Source organism: Lynx canadensis, chromosome D1, assembly GCF_007474595.2.
Source record: "Lynx canadensis isolate LIC74 chromosome D1, mLynCan4.pri.v2, whole genome shotgun sequence".
NCBI lineage: Eukaryota > Metazoa > Chordata > Mammalia > Carnivora > Felidae > Lynx > Lynx canadensis.
This window is the reverse complement of record NC_044312.2, coordinates 32,832,526-32,848,003: the sequence shown is the minus strand read 5'-3', so window position 1 is coordinate 32,848,003 and position 15,478 is coordinate 32,832,526. Positions and strand designations below refer to the sequence as shown.

The 15,478-nt window shown below is 34.5% G+C and overlaps 1 protein-coding gene across 2 annotated transcripts in view; it reads right to left on the bottom strand.

Moving 5' to 3' along the window:
- Window positions 1-15,478, bottom strand: part of PGR (progesterone receptor) — a 110,109-nt gene that overhangs the window by 31,223 nt on the left and 63,408 nt on the right. Inside the window, exon 4 of one of the 2 annotated variants that reach the window (XM_030333283.1) lies at window positions 3,629-3,934. The exons of the other annotated variant lie outside the window; for it this stretch is intronic. Coding sequence (XP_030189143.1) covers window positions 3,629-3,934 — 306 coding nt within the window. The remainder of the gene's footprint in view (window positions 1-3,628; window positions 3,935-15,478) is intronic. 2 annotated transcript variants of the gene reach the window in all.

Below are 15,478 nucleotides of genomic sequence, written 5' to 3'. Positions count from 1 at the left end.
CCAGGATGGCTGTCACAGCAACAGGCACAGTAAACAGGGGGCTCTCTTTGAGTGGCCAGCTAAAATGCTCAGGTACTGGAAGTGCCCATGTGCTGGTGTTGAGGGTTATTCCCTGCTATCCCCAGGGTAGGAGTGACTTAGGAGTGGCATTGGTCCCTGCTGGGCTGTTTGCACAGTATATAAGGGCAGGAGCTCCTTTTGAGGAATGCCTGCTGAAGTGGAAGAGATGAAGTGGGTCTGCATGGAAACGTGACTTGGGGTGCATGGTGCTGGCAAGATAGCAGGTGTTCCTGCTGATATCCACAAGTGTCCAGCTAGGTTGGGGGAGGGGAAGAGAAATGATGTCTGCCAACACTTCTGTTCCTGAGGAAATTTCCTATTGATGCATGTCCCTCCAGCCCATGTTCTAAGATTAGTCAATAACTCTCCATGTATATTCCAGGCACTATTCAAACTGCGCTATATGTTGTGTTGAGTCAGTAGGGTTACTTATTATGCTAGCTCTTTAAGTAGAGGAGGTCTCAGTTTCCTATGGTCCTTTGGTCTCCCTGAAGCTAAGTCCACTGATTTTCAATGTACCCAGAGTTAGGCCCTCCAGATTTTCAAAGCTTGCCAAGTTAAGCTCCGTTGGTTTTCAAAGTCAGATGTTAGGAGGACTTGTCTTCCCAGTGCACATCCCCAGTGCTGCAGGTGCCTGGTGTAGGGTCTGGTCCTGTTGCTTCACCATGCTACGGTGTCCCTTCCATTTGTGGTTAGTCTTACGGGGCTTTGGTTCCCAACCATGTCCCTGCCCCTTTTCTTCTTTTCAATGTGGTCTCCTCTCCATGATTAATTGTGGAAGGTTTGTTCTGCCAATATTCACATCATTTTCAGAGTTAGTTTCACAGATACAGCTGTTATTTCAGCGTGTCTCTGGGATGAGGTGAGCTCAAGATTCTCCTATTCTTCTATCCTCCTGACCTCTGTCTTGTTCATTTTTCTAAAATTTGCAAATATTGTGTTGCTTCAAATTCCAAATAAGAAAATATTACCTACTGATGTTACGGCTAAATGTCAATGTAAAATCATTCACATAACTGATACAATATGTCAGATGTAATATATCTTAAAAGATATTTTAAATGTGTTATCATGAAGCTAAAGCATCTTGCAAGTCTCCATTACACAGGAGCAATGATATCTCTGAAATATGAGAGAGATGTTGGATAGGATGCAATTACCTTAATGGGTCCAAGATAATAGAAGAGCACAAATAAAGAAAAAATGAGGAAGTCCTGACCAGGCAACAAGCATTCTCTCAGGGACCTGTAGATATACACCATGGAGCCCTTAGACATACTGTTACTTTAGTTGTTGTTGTTGTTGTTGTTGTTGTTGTTTTACATTTGATCTTAATCTGACTTCCAAAATACTCTTTCCTGTTGTGAAAGAATCACCTGATCTGCCAACATGTTTTACTAGCAGCATCATTCTTGCACTGTAAATAAGTAAACTGACATCCTGACTTATTAACAGGCCTCATTTAACCAAGTACCATGTGAGTGAATGGATAAAATAAGTTTCTCTCATGAAAAATTGATCACCAAATTCTAGGATATGTTGCATCCAAATGTGTTCACACTATGAGCTCAGACTTTCGGCTTTTCTTTCTAACACTACTGTTTAATTGTTACATCATGCATACAGCATGCTATAGACACTTACTGAGTGAATCAAGTGAATAAAAACTATTCTGGCTAAAAGTCAACTGAAAGGTTTTGAGTAGCTAATGATACCAGATTACTTTATATACATGAGTCCTTTCAAAAAGATCAATATATATGGTTCACTGACCATTTTCATCATTCATACACTATGTAGACCATGCAAATATAGTTTAAAAGAGCACAGGCCACACATCATTTGCTAATCGAAATTATCAAAAGAGATTATCAAATAAGCTTCCCTTATTGTTACAGGTAATAGAAACAGTACCTGTAATACTGGTAGATGCCATCACTCTTTTTTACTTACACACAAATTACATTTTGGAATTATTAAAAAAGTTGCCACTAAATTCAGTGTAAAAATTTTCTCTCACTGTTTTTGGAAATGTGAGGATGAAATAGCTTCACAGAGAAGTGTTTCAACTTAAAATGTACACTAGCTTTTACCCAAAGTGAATTAATTATATTTTAAGCTATAACTGGTTATTTTCTAAATTTGCCAACTGATAGTAAATGTTTTTAAATAGTAAAGAACCTCCAAAATGCAAAAAATATAAACTGTATCAATCAAAATCAAAGAAATCGCTTTTCCAAATAACATAAAAACTAAGAAAAGTTAAACACATATTACTCATATTTTTAAACAGAAGTTCAATGCTATTGCAATAATTTAATAGAGATCTATCAAATTTGATAACCACTTTACAGCAAGTTTTAAAAATTCAGAAGTTTTCTAACAGAAAAAAATTACCTGTCCAAGACTTTCAGTAACAATGGAGCTAATAAGAACCTGGTTATTTGGAATTTTCTATAAAATTACTTTATCTCCATTAGAATAGTGAATTTTATTAATTTTTATCAAAGTGTATTTTTTAAAAGATTCAACAAACAGGAACCTATTTTTCTTTCTGTTTCACATAACCTTGAATTTTCAGTAACAAGTATTTCAAACATTTCAGGTAAAATAATAACAAATATATTAAGGCAAATTGAGAAAAAAATTCTTTAAAAAAGGCTGTTGAATTTACTTGTAGACCAAAAGCATATGTTCAATTCTTGATTAGATACTGGTAAAATAAACTGGTCTAAAAAAGCATAAGGATATTTTTGGTGTGAAGAGATTGTAATTTAAAAAACTGCTTTATTTTTACTTATGGGATTAATGCTTCCACAAGTAATGGCTACCCATGTGTTCTCCTGGCTCTGCAGTCTCAGATTTAGCCAAGTGAAAAATGCATCCTTGTAATTCTTTCAACCTCTAGGCTCCTATGGAGCTGTGCTAAGGAAGCAAACTAGTTATTAAATAAAGTGACTTAAATCCCTTCATGATGGTACAACCCAAATTCTGTTATCTGCTTTGTCTGAGTATAAATTAGAGAAAATAGTGACTGGAAGAAATTCATTTCTCTATGTCCAAATTATTTACATATGTTTATCAATTATGTTTCTTAATTAACTTTAAGCACCCCACTGTACTCTGAATACTATTTTGACATATTATATGAATAGAAACATCCAGTTTTATTTTCAACCATTTGAAGTTTGTTAAATTTGGTTAAATTAGCACTTAGAATGGAAGACACACTTTTACACACAATTTGTTTTTCTCTGAACTACTATAACATCTGTGCTTTAACATACAAACTTATGCTCTTCCTTAATTGTTTCAATCACGTAATTCTTGAATCATCAAGACTCAAAGTATTATCTACGACTATTGTATTTCCATAGCACACAGTAGGGTCCTACACAAGCAACATATTATTTAGGATCCTAGATAAGTATTTCACACTGCTGAAATGCATACTATAACATGCTGTTTAGACAATACTTAATTTACTGAACAGGCCTTAACAGTTTTCCTAGTACAACAAATATGGTAAAATTTCCATTTCATGCTATTATATACAAATTATTATTACCTGGCAATGATTTAGACCACTTGACTACTGAAAGAAGTTGTCTCTCGCCTAGATGATTAAGACTTGTCAGCAAAGAACTGGAGGTATCAGGTTTGGTGTTGTCATGTCCTGCATAGATCACATCTGGTTCAATGCTCATTAGCAGGTTAATCAATGGGGGGATCAACTGTATGTCTTGATTTGGTGAAAAAGCGATTCTCTGGCTTAGGGCTTGGCTTTCATTTGGAATGCCCACAGGCTGTGGGAGAGCAACGGCATCCAATGCTCTCATAACTCTGACTTTATTGAACTTTTTAAACTTTCGACCTACACAAAAGAAAAAAAGATCGTATAAATACATATCATCCAAATCTTTCAGCAGACTGTTATTTTTCTTAACAGAAATTAGAATTATAATTCTATAATTAGAATTATAGTTTAGGAGGTTTTAGCATCAATCTAATAAGATGAAATTGAATAAATAAAATGTTAGGTCTCAGATTTGGATTAAAGAATTAATTACACCAGGGGCACCTGGGTGGCTCAGTCAAGCATCCGACCCCTCGTTTTGGATCAGGTCATGATCTCATGGTTTGTGGATTTGAGCCCTGTGTTGGGTGTGTGTTGACGGCATGAGGCCTGCTTGGGACTTTCTCTTCCTCTCTCTCTGCCCCTACTCCACTTGCATGCTCTCTTTCTCACACACCCTCAAAATAAATAAACTTAAAAAAAAAATTACACCGCCATTTGGCAGGTTGGTGTGGTGTGAAATATTTACACCAGTATTCAATGGAGGATTATGAAGTTTTGCAGCAACATGAAAAGACAAATGGCTTTTAGTAAAGACTAAGCTCATTATTGGTAAATATTCTGACAGGATTGCCTTCCAAAAGCTAATGCTACAGCCTACATTACTTAAAACATAATTTTCAGTAAATACCGAATCTTGTTTTGGGTTTCATTCCTTTAGGAATGTGTTGAGAGTAATATAAGATGATGGATGGGTTAGGAGGATCCTGGACTCACTTTGTCCTCCAGATATACCAAGATAACAGCTATATTTATTCAACTAACTCTGAAAATGATCTGAAGACTGGCAGAACAGAACTTCCACAGTTGTTCATGGAGAGGAGGGAACATTGAAAAGTGTAGGAGGGGGGCGCCTGGGTGGCTCAGTCGGTTAAGCGTCCGACTTCGGCTCAGGTCGTGATCTCCTGGTCTGTGAGTTCAAGCCCCGCATCGGGATCTGTGCTGACAGCTCAGAGCCTGGAGCCTGCTTCAGATTCTGTGTTTCCCTCTCTCTCTGACCCTCCCCCATTCATGCTCTGTCTCTCTCTATATCAAAAATAAACATTAAAAAAAATTAAAAAAAAAAAAGTGTAGGAGGAGTGGAAACACAGCTGGGAACTAAATATTTTGTGGTATTGACACAAATGGGAGGGACATCACAAGCATGGAAAAGCAAGAGGATCTGACCCCACACTAGGCACCACCTGCATTGGGCACCTGTGCCAGGAAGATGAGTCCATATAACATTGGGCTTTCAATATCAGCATGGTTTAACATGAAGAGCTTTAAAAATCAGTGGGCTTAAAGCCCATCCTTGTGGGAACTAGTGCAAATATTCTCCATCTACCTTGCTAAAACTGTGTACTCAACTGTTGAGTTTCCCTGTAGAGACTCACTCCACCTAACCCCACCTGCCTCAGTAGGCATCCATCAATCCATGTGGCTCTGGGAAGCAGAAGGAAGATAACTTCATATACCAGCATGTCCACAGTCCTAGCAGCCCAGCCTCTTGGCTACCTGCACAGGAAACAAGCCTTACCCCTTATATACCTGAAACTGTGTCAGAGTGGCTAATTGTAGACATTTGGTCTGACTGCTGGCCCCATCCACTAATAAGCCCATTATGACCTCAGACAAGACCATCAAAGATCGAAGACTGAACCCTGTCCAGTGTGCCCACAGCAGGTCATTGCAGCTGGTTGGGCTGAAAGTAACTGCAAATCATCCACAACAGTAGGGTATACACAGCTCTTACAGGGGCATCCCTGGAGCACTTGGTTTTGGTGACCAGGATGGTTTATACTATAGGGTACCACAGGACCTCTTCTTCACAAGGCCATTACTTAATACCAGAAAACATACATGACCTACCTAATACACATAAACAAACACAGAGAGGCAAAATTACGAGATAGAGAAATATCTTCCAAATGAAGGAACAAGACAAAAGCACAGCAAAACATCTAAATGAAATGAAAATAACCAATATGTCTGATAAATAATTCAATTATTGGCCACAAACATACTCACTGGACTTGAGAAGAGTGTAGATGATTTGTTAGATCTTCAACAAAGAGATGGAAAATACAAAAAGAAACAGTCATAAATAAAGAATTCATAACTGAAATAAAAAATACACTAGAGGAAATCAACAACAGATTGGAGGATGCAGAATAACACATCAGAGATCTGGAAGACAGTGTAATGGAAAGCAACCAGGCTTAACAAGAAAGGGAAAAAGGAATAAAAAATGAGAAGAGGTTAAGGAAACTCAGTGGCATCATCAAGAGTGATAATATTTGCATTATAATAATCACTAAAGGAAATGAGAAAATAAAAAGGGCAGAAAAGTTACTTCAATAAATAATGGCTGAAAATCACCTTAATCTGAGCAAAAAAATACATCCAAGTCCAGGAAAACAGAGATCCCCTAACAAGATGAACCTAAAGAAGTCCACACCAAGATAGGTAATTATAATGGTAAAAAATTAATGGTAAAGCAAAATTTTAAAAGCAGAAACAGAAAACAGTTACATGTGAGGGAAACTCCATAAGGCTATAAGTTGATTTTCAAATAGAAACTTTGCAAGACAGAAGGGAATGACGTGATGTATTCAAAGTAGTGAAAGAAAAAGACCTACTATCAAGAATATTCTACTGGTAGATTATAATTCAGAATTGAAGGAGAGATAATGTGTTTCACAGACAAACATAAGTCAAAGGAGTTCATCACACAAAACTAACCTTATAAGAAATGCTGAAGGAAATTTTTTGAGTGGAAATAAAAGGTCAGAGCTATAAGAAAATTATGAAAGAAAAAATTCACAGGTATAAGCAAACATACAGTAAAGGTTATTAATCACTTATAAAACCAATATGAAGACTAAAATACAAAAGTAGTAAAATAACATATCTATAATAACCAGTCAAGGGATACACAAAAATATGTAATATATGGCATCATATACATAAAACATGGATGAGGAAGTATAATTTAGTGCTTGTAGAATGTGTTCAAATTTAAGTGACCATCAACTTAATATAGACTGCTCTAATGTTATATCTGAAACCAATGGTAACCTTACAAATTAAAAAAAAAACTATCACAGATATACACAAAAAAGAAAGAAATCCAAGCATTACACTAAAGACAGACATCAAATCATAAGGTAAGAAGAAAGGAACAGAAAAGAAATGTAAAAAAAACCTGAAAACAATGAACAAAATGGCAAAAATTACATACCTATCAATAAGTATAAATGGACTAAATGCTCCAATCAAAATACACAGGGTGAATGAATGGATAAAAAAAACAACACCCAACTCTATTCTGCCTAGAAGAGACTCACATCAGACCTAAAGACACATACCAACTAAACATAAAAGGGAAAAACATGTATCATGCAAAAGGAGTCGGAAAAAAAAGGGAAGCAATATTTATATCAGACAAAATAGACTTCAAAAGAAAAAGAAGGACACTACATTTCAATAAAGGAATCCATTCAGTGAGAAGATACAAAAACTGTAAATACCTATTCACCCAACATAGAAGCACCTAAATATATAAAGCAAATATTAGCAGACTCGAAGAGATTAACAGCAATACAATAACATTAGGGGACATAGTATCCCATTTACATCAATGGATAGATCATTCAGGCATAAAATTAACACAGAAATAGTGATTCTGAATGACACACAGCCCAGATGGACCTAATAGATATACACAGAACAGTCCACCCAAACACAGCAGAATACACATACTTTTCACATACACATGGAATATTCTCCAGAAGAGATCACGTGTTAGACCACAAAACAATTCTCAATAAATTTGAAAAGACTGAAATATCAAGTGTCTTTTATGACCACAATAATATAGAACTAGAAATCAGTAACAAGATAAAACTGGAAAGAACACAAACACATGGAGGCTAAACAATTTATAGGGCAACCAAAAAAATCACAGAGGAAATAAAAACAATACATGGAGAGAAATGAAAATGAAAACAGAATGACCCAAAATCTTTGGGATGCATGTAAAGCAGTTCTAAGAGGAAAGTTTATAGCAATACAGGCTTACCTCAAGAAACAAGAAAAATTACAAGTAAACAACACAACCTTACAATTGAAGGAACTAGAAAAAGAAGAACAAACAGATCCCTATGCTAGTAGAAGGAAAGAAATAATAAAGATTGTAGCAGAATAAAAAAAAATCAGACTAAAAAACAAAACAAACAAGAGTAAAGATCAATGAAACTAAGAGCTTATTTTAGAAAAGTAAACAAAATTTATAAAACTTTATCCAGAATCATCAAGGAAAAAGAGAGAGGATTTAAATAAATAGAAGCAGAAATAAAAGAGGAGAAGTAACAATTGACACCAGGGAAATACAACAGAGTATAAGACTGCTACAAAAAATTATATGCTAACAAATTGTACAACCTAGTAGAAATCGATAAATATCTGGAAACATAAACAATCTCCCAAACTTAATCAGGAAGAAAAGGAAAGTAGAACAGACATTACTAGCAATGAAACTGAATAAGTGATCTAAAAAGCTCCTAACAAACAAAAGTCCAGGACCAGATGGCCAATGAATTCTATGAAACATTTAAAGAAAATTGAATACCCATTATTTTCAAATTATTCCAAAAAATTAAAGAGGGAGAAAAACTTACAAATTCATTCAATGAGGCCAGCATTAACCTGATACTAAAACCAAAAGAGGTACTACAAGGAAAGAAAACTAAGGGCTATGAACATAGATGCAAAAATTCTCAACAAAATATTAGCAAGCAGAATTCAAGGATACATTAAAAATTATTCACCACAATCAAGTGAGATTTATTCCAGGGATACAAGGGTGGTTCAATATTCACAAATCAATCAAAATGATAACTTCAAATAACCAAGGATAAAAACTATATAATGACCTCAGTGGGTACAGGAAAAGCATCTGACAAAATATACAGCATATATTCATGTTAAAAACTTTCAAAAAAGTGGATTTAGAAGGAATGTACTTCAATATAATAAAGGTCATATATGAAAAACCCACAGCTAACATCATACCCATGAAAAACACAGAACATTTCCTCTATGATCAGGATCAATACGAGGATGTCCTGTCTCATCAGTGTTATTCAACATAGTACTGGAAATCCTAGCAACAGCAATCAGACAAGAAAAAGAAGCAAAAGGCATCTAAATGGGTAAGGAAGAAGTAAGACTGTCACAAATTTAGATGACATGATACTATTTATAGGAAACCCTCAGGATTCCACTAAAAACTATTAGAAGTAATAAATTAATTCAGTAAAGTTTTAGAATTCATAATTAGCATACAGGAATCTGTTACATTTTTATATACTGGTAATGAAGTAGCAGGAAGAGAAATGTAGAAAACAATTCCATTTACAATCATATCAAAAAGAATAAAATACCTAGGAAAAAATTTAATGAAACAGATGAAAGACCTGAACTCTGAAATTATACAGCATTGTTCAAAGAAAATGATGACAAAAACAAATAGAAACATAATGCTTATGGATTTGAATAATTAATATTGTTAAAATGTCCAAACAACCTAAAACAACTTACAGATTTGATGCAATCTCTACCAAAATAGCAATAGTATTTTTCACAGAACTAGAACAAATAATCTTATAATTTGTATGGAAACACAAAATGCCCTGAATAGTCAAAGAAATGTTGACAAAGAACAAAGCTAGAGATATATCAATTCCAGATTTCAGGATATACTACAAAGCTAGCCTAATGAAAATATTATGGTACTGGCACATAAATAAACTACACTCATCAATGAAACACAGTAGAGTACAGAAATAAAGCCACACCTATAGTCAATTAATCTACCATATAGGAGGTAAAAATATACAATGGGGAAAACACAGTCTCTTCAATAAACAGTGCTGGGAAAACTGGACAGCTACATGCAAAGGAACTGGACCACTTATACCATATACAAAAATAAACTCAAAATGGATTAAAGACCTAAATGTGAGACATGAAACCACAAAATTGCTATAAGAAAATATAGACAGTAATCTTATTTAATAATTACAATTTATTGTTTTTCGTTCTAATTCCAAAGTAATATGTGGCTTTCACAGACATTTTAGAGAATCCCAAAGAATTTTTAAAGTAAAATTTTATTTCTTTATTATTATTTTTAAAAATTTAAATCCAAGTTAGTTAACATAGTGTAATAATGGTTTCAGGAGTAGAATTTAGTGATTCATCACTTTATATGTATCACCCAGTGCTCATCCCAGCAAGTGCCTTCTTTAATGTCCATCACCCATTTAGCCCATCCCCCCACTTCAAGCCCCTCCAGCATCCCTCAGTTTGTTCTTTGTATTTAGGAGTCTTTTATGATTTGCCTCCCTCTGTTTTTATATTATTTTTCCTTTCCTACACCAATGTTCTTCTGTTTTATTTCTTGAATTCCACATATGAGTGAAATCATGATGTCTTTCTCTGACTTATTTCCCTTAACATAATACATTCTAGTTCCATCCATGCAGTTACAAATGGCAAGATGTCATTCCTTTTGATCACGAAGTAATATTCCATTGTATATATTTTCCACATCTTCTTGATCCATTCAACAGTCAATGGACATTTGGGCTCTTTCCGTAATTTGGCTATTGTTGATAGTGCTGCTGTAAACATTGGGGTGCACATTCCCCTTTCAATCAGCACTTCTGCATCCTTTGTATAAATACCTAGTAGTGCACATGGTGGGTCATATGGTAGCTGTATTTTCAGTTTTTTGATGAACCTCCATACTGTTTCCCAGAGTGGCTGCACCAGTTTGCATTCCAAAATCAGTGTAAGAGGGTTCCCCCTTCACATCCTTGCCAACACCTGTTGTTTCTTGTGTTGTTAATTTTAGCCATTCTGACAAGTTTGAGGTGGTATCTCATCATGGTTTTGATTTGTATTGCCCTGCTGATGAGTGATGTTGACTATCTTTTCATGTGTCTATTAGCCATATGGATGTCTCCTTTGGAAAAATGTCTATGTTCATGTCTTCTGCCCATTACTTCACTGGATTATTTGTTTTTTGGGTGTTGAGTTTGATAAGTTCTTCATAGATTTTGGATACTAACCCTTTACCAGATATGTCATTTGCAAATATCTTCTCCCATTACATAGGCTGCCTTTTAGTTTTACTGATTGTTTCCTTTGCTGTGCAGAAGATTTTTATCTTGATGTGGTCCCAATAGTTCATTTTTGCTTTTGTTTCCCTTGCCTCCAGAGCCATGTCTAGTAAGAAGTTGCTGCGGCCGAGATCAAAGAGGTTGCTGCCTCTTTCCTCCTCCAGGATTTTGATTGTTTCCTGTCTTACAGTTTGGTCTTTCAGCCATTTTGAATTTATTTTTATGTATGGTGTAAGAAAGTGGTCCAGTTTCATTCTTCTGCATGTCACCCTCCAGTTTTCTCAACACCATTTGCCTCAAGAAACTGTCTTTTTTCCACTGTATATTCTTTCCTGCTTCATGAATATTAGTTGGTCATACATTTGTGGGTCCAGTTGTGGGTTCTCTATTTTGTTCTATTGATCTATGTGTCTGGTTTTGTGCCAGTACCATACTGTTTTGATGATTACAGCTTTGTAATACAGTTTGAAGTCTGGAATTGTGATGCCTCCAGCTTTGCTTTTTTTTTTTTTCAACATTACTTTGGCTATACAGGGTCCTCTGTTGTTCCATACACATTTTAGGATTGTTTGTTCTAGCTCTGTGAAGAATGCTGGTGTTATTTTGATAGGGATTGCATTGAATGTGTAGATTGCTTTGGGTAGTATTGACATTTTAACAATATTTGTTCTTCCCAACCATAAGCATGGAATGTTTTTCCATTTATTTGTGTCTTCTTAAATTTCTTTCATAAGCTTTCTATAGTGTTCCATGTACAGATCTTTTACCTCTTTGGTTAGGTTTATTCCTAGGTATCTTATGGATTTTGGTGAAATTGTAAATGGGATCAATGAATTGATTTCTTTTGGCTGCCTCATTATTGGTGCCTAGAAATGCAACCTACTTCTGTACTTTGATTTTATATCCTGCACCTTTGCTGAATTCATGAATCAGTTCTAGCAGTTTGTGTGTGTGTGTGGTGTGTGGAGTCTTTTGGGTTTTCCACACAAAGTATCACATGTTGTCTGTGAAGAGTGAATGTTTGACTTATTACCTGCCTATTTGTATGCCTTTTATTTCTTTTTGTTGTCTTATTGCTAAGGCTAGGACTTCCAAGTACTATGTTGAACAATACTGTTGAGAGTGGACATCCCTCTCATGTCCCTGACCTTAGGGGAAAAGCTCTCAGTTTTCTCCCACTGAGGTTGATTAGCTGTGGGCCTTTCATATATGGCCTTTATGATGTTGAGGTATGTTCCTTCTATCCCTACTTTTTGAGGGTTTTTATCAAGAAAGAATGCTGTGTTTTTAGACAGTAATCACTTGGTCATCAGCCTTAGCATCATATTTAGATATATCCCCTAAAGCAATGGAAAAAAATGAAATTAAACTATTGGGACTACATTAAAATAAAAAAGCTTTTGCACAGTGAAGGAAACTCAACAAACCAAAAAGGCAACCTACTGAGTGGTAGAAGATATTAGAAAATGATATAATCTAGTAAAGGGTTAATATCTAAAAAAAAAAAAAAAAAAGACCATATACAACTCAGCAAAAGAAATAAAAAATCTGATTTAAAAATGGGCAGAGAATCTGAACAGGGAGTTTTTTCAAAGATATACAAATGGCCAACAGAATCATGAAAAGGTGCTCAACATCACTAATCATCAGGGAAAAGCAAATCAAAACCACAAGAAAATGTAATATTACACCTTACACCAGAATAGCTAGAATAAAAAAGACAAGAAGTAAGTGTTAGTGAGGATGTGGAGAAAAGGAAACCCTCATGCATTGTTGGTAGAAATGTAAACTGGTGCAACCATTATGGAAAACAGTATGGAGGGTACTCAAACAATTAGAAACACCATATGATCCAGTAATTCCACTATTGGATATTTACCCAAAGGAAATGAAAACACTAATTTGGAAAGATATATGCACCCCTATGTATATTGAAGCATTATTAATGATAGCCAAGATATGGAAACAAACCAAGTATCCAGTGATAAATGAATGGATAAAGAAGATGTGTGACACACCACACACACACACACACACACACACACACAATGGAATAGTACTCAGCCATAAGAAATAATGAGATTTTGCTATTTATGACAACATGGATGGACCTAAAGGATTTGTGCTAAGTGAAAGACTTGTATGATTTCACTTATATATGAAATCTAACAACAAAAAATAATGAATAAACAAACAAAAAGCAGAAAAAGACCCATAAAAATACACAAATGAAATTGATGGTTGCCAGAGGGAAGGTGGATGGGGGGATGGGAAAAATGGAAGGAGGAGAGTGGGAAACACAGGGTTGTACTTTTGGAATGAATATTTCACCAGGATAAAAGTTATAGCATATTTATCGTAATCAGTAGTATTGTAACAACACTGTTTGGTGATAGATGTAGCTACACTTGTGAACATAGTATAACGTAATGTGGAATCACTATGTTGTACACCTGAAACTAATGTAACATTGTGTGTCCACTATACTTCAATTAAAAAAAAAAGAATGCAAGAGGTGGGTTGGGGCATGGGCTACATAGGTAGGTAAAAACGTTATAAGATAATTAAGTCACACACATTAAAAGTACAGCATAGGGTATTTCGTAAATAATATTGTAATAACTTTCTATGGTGAGAGATGGTGACTACACTTATTGTTATGAGAAGTAAGTAGTGTATAGAATTGTTGAATCACTATGATGCACACCTGAAACTAATATAACATACACAGCTATACTTCAAAAACAAAAATGAAAAAAAATCTATAGAACTTCATATAATTGTACCTCTAGCTTTTCATTGAGAAAATAATGGCAAAAAGTAGTCAGAATTAAATAACAACATAGAATGCCTTTGTATTAATTACAAAACTATTTATGTACTTTGAAAAATAATAGCATCTGCAGGTTTGGGTAAGCTAAATAGACAATAGTGGTATAGGTACAGTAACGACCTTCCACTGTACTATTTTCCCAACTACTGTGTCTATCTTTAGGAGATGATATGTATGGGAGCTTTCATTGTTTTCCTGGAGGGAGAGAAAACCTGGGATCAGATACTAGGGAGTAGACATGGGAACAGAAGAAAAGACAGAAAGAATGACTTAATAGGATCTCTTACTCACCCTGATGAATTTTATTCTGAGGGATGGAATGTGCAAAAGTTTCACAGCTGCACAGTATGTAATAGCCTTCAAAGTGGATACAAATGTCTATCAAAATGAGAATAGGTTAATGATAGTCATAGGATGTAATAATATAGTTCAGTAAAAATGAATAAACCAGAATAATACACATCAGAATAAAGAACTTCACTAATGTTAGGCAAATAATTCAAGTTACAGAAATATATATGCCATATGATATTATTTCTATAAAGTGGGGGAGAAAACCTTCAAAACTAAGGAATATAATGTTGATGGAAATATATATTCAGAAAACTTATAAAATGATACAAGGGAATGATAAACTCAATATTCAAGATAGAGGTTTCCTGGGAAAATGATAGCTTACATGTAGCCTAATAGTAAAAATTCTGAACTGTTTTACAAAAAATTGTAGGGAGTTGAGAGGGCAGAGAAAAAGGTTCTGAACTTATTTAGTATGCATTATTTAAAAAGGTTGGTAAAATGTTATAGGCATACTTATTAATTTTGATACAATTAAAGGGGAATATAGATTTAATTATGACTCATCAGAAGGAGCATGTAAGCACTAGCAAAATGGAAAAACACATTGAAATTAACAATGGATGACTGAGGATTGAATGGGGAAAAGAAAATGAAGGAAAAATTGACCAACCCAGAAAATTAAGAAAAGGAATATTTAACAAATATACTTAAGTAAACACATAAAATGTATTGGAAGAAATAAAAGCTTATATACTGATTATCCTAACAAATGTCAGTGTCAAAGAAAGGCTGGGTTAAAAAATATCTATTTGTAGTTTACAAGAAAAATAATAAAAACAGGAAAATAAGTTGAAAATTAAAAGATGAAAAGAAGTGAACAAGGCAAATACAATATGTGAAAAGCAGAGGAAGCAATATTAGTAACACATAAAAACAGAATTAAAGTCCAAAGACATTAAAATGAGACAAAGTGAGGATATTAAGGATAAATTGTAGCCTCCTCAAAGAAAACATAAGCATAAGCCTCTATAAAGCAAACACAGCAACCAAACACTGAAAACAGGAAAATCCTTAAAAAAAATACCCAGAGTAGGAATATTCCTATATTTCTTTCATATTTTACACGTCAAATACACAATTAATAATACAGATAGAGAACTTAAAACTGATACAGTACAAGAAATCTTTAATAAATTCTGAAAAAATAAACATTATATCCTTTCATAACATTATTTTATTAAAAATCAAAGTTAACTTGGCACT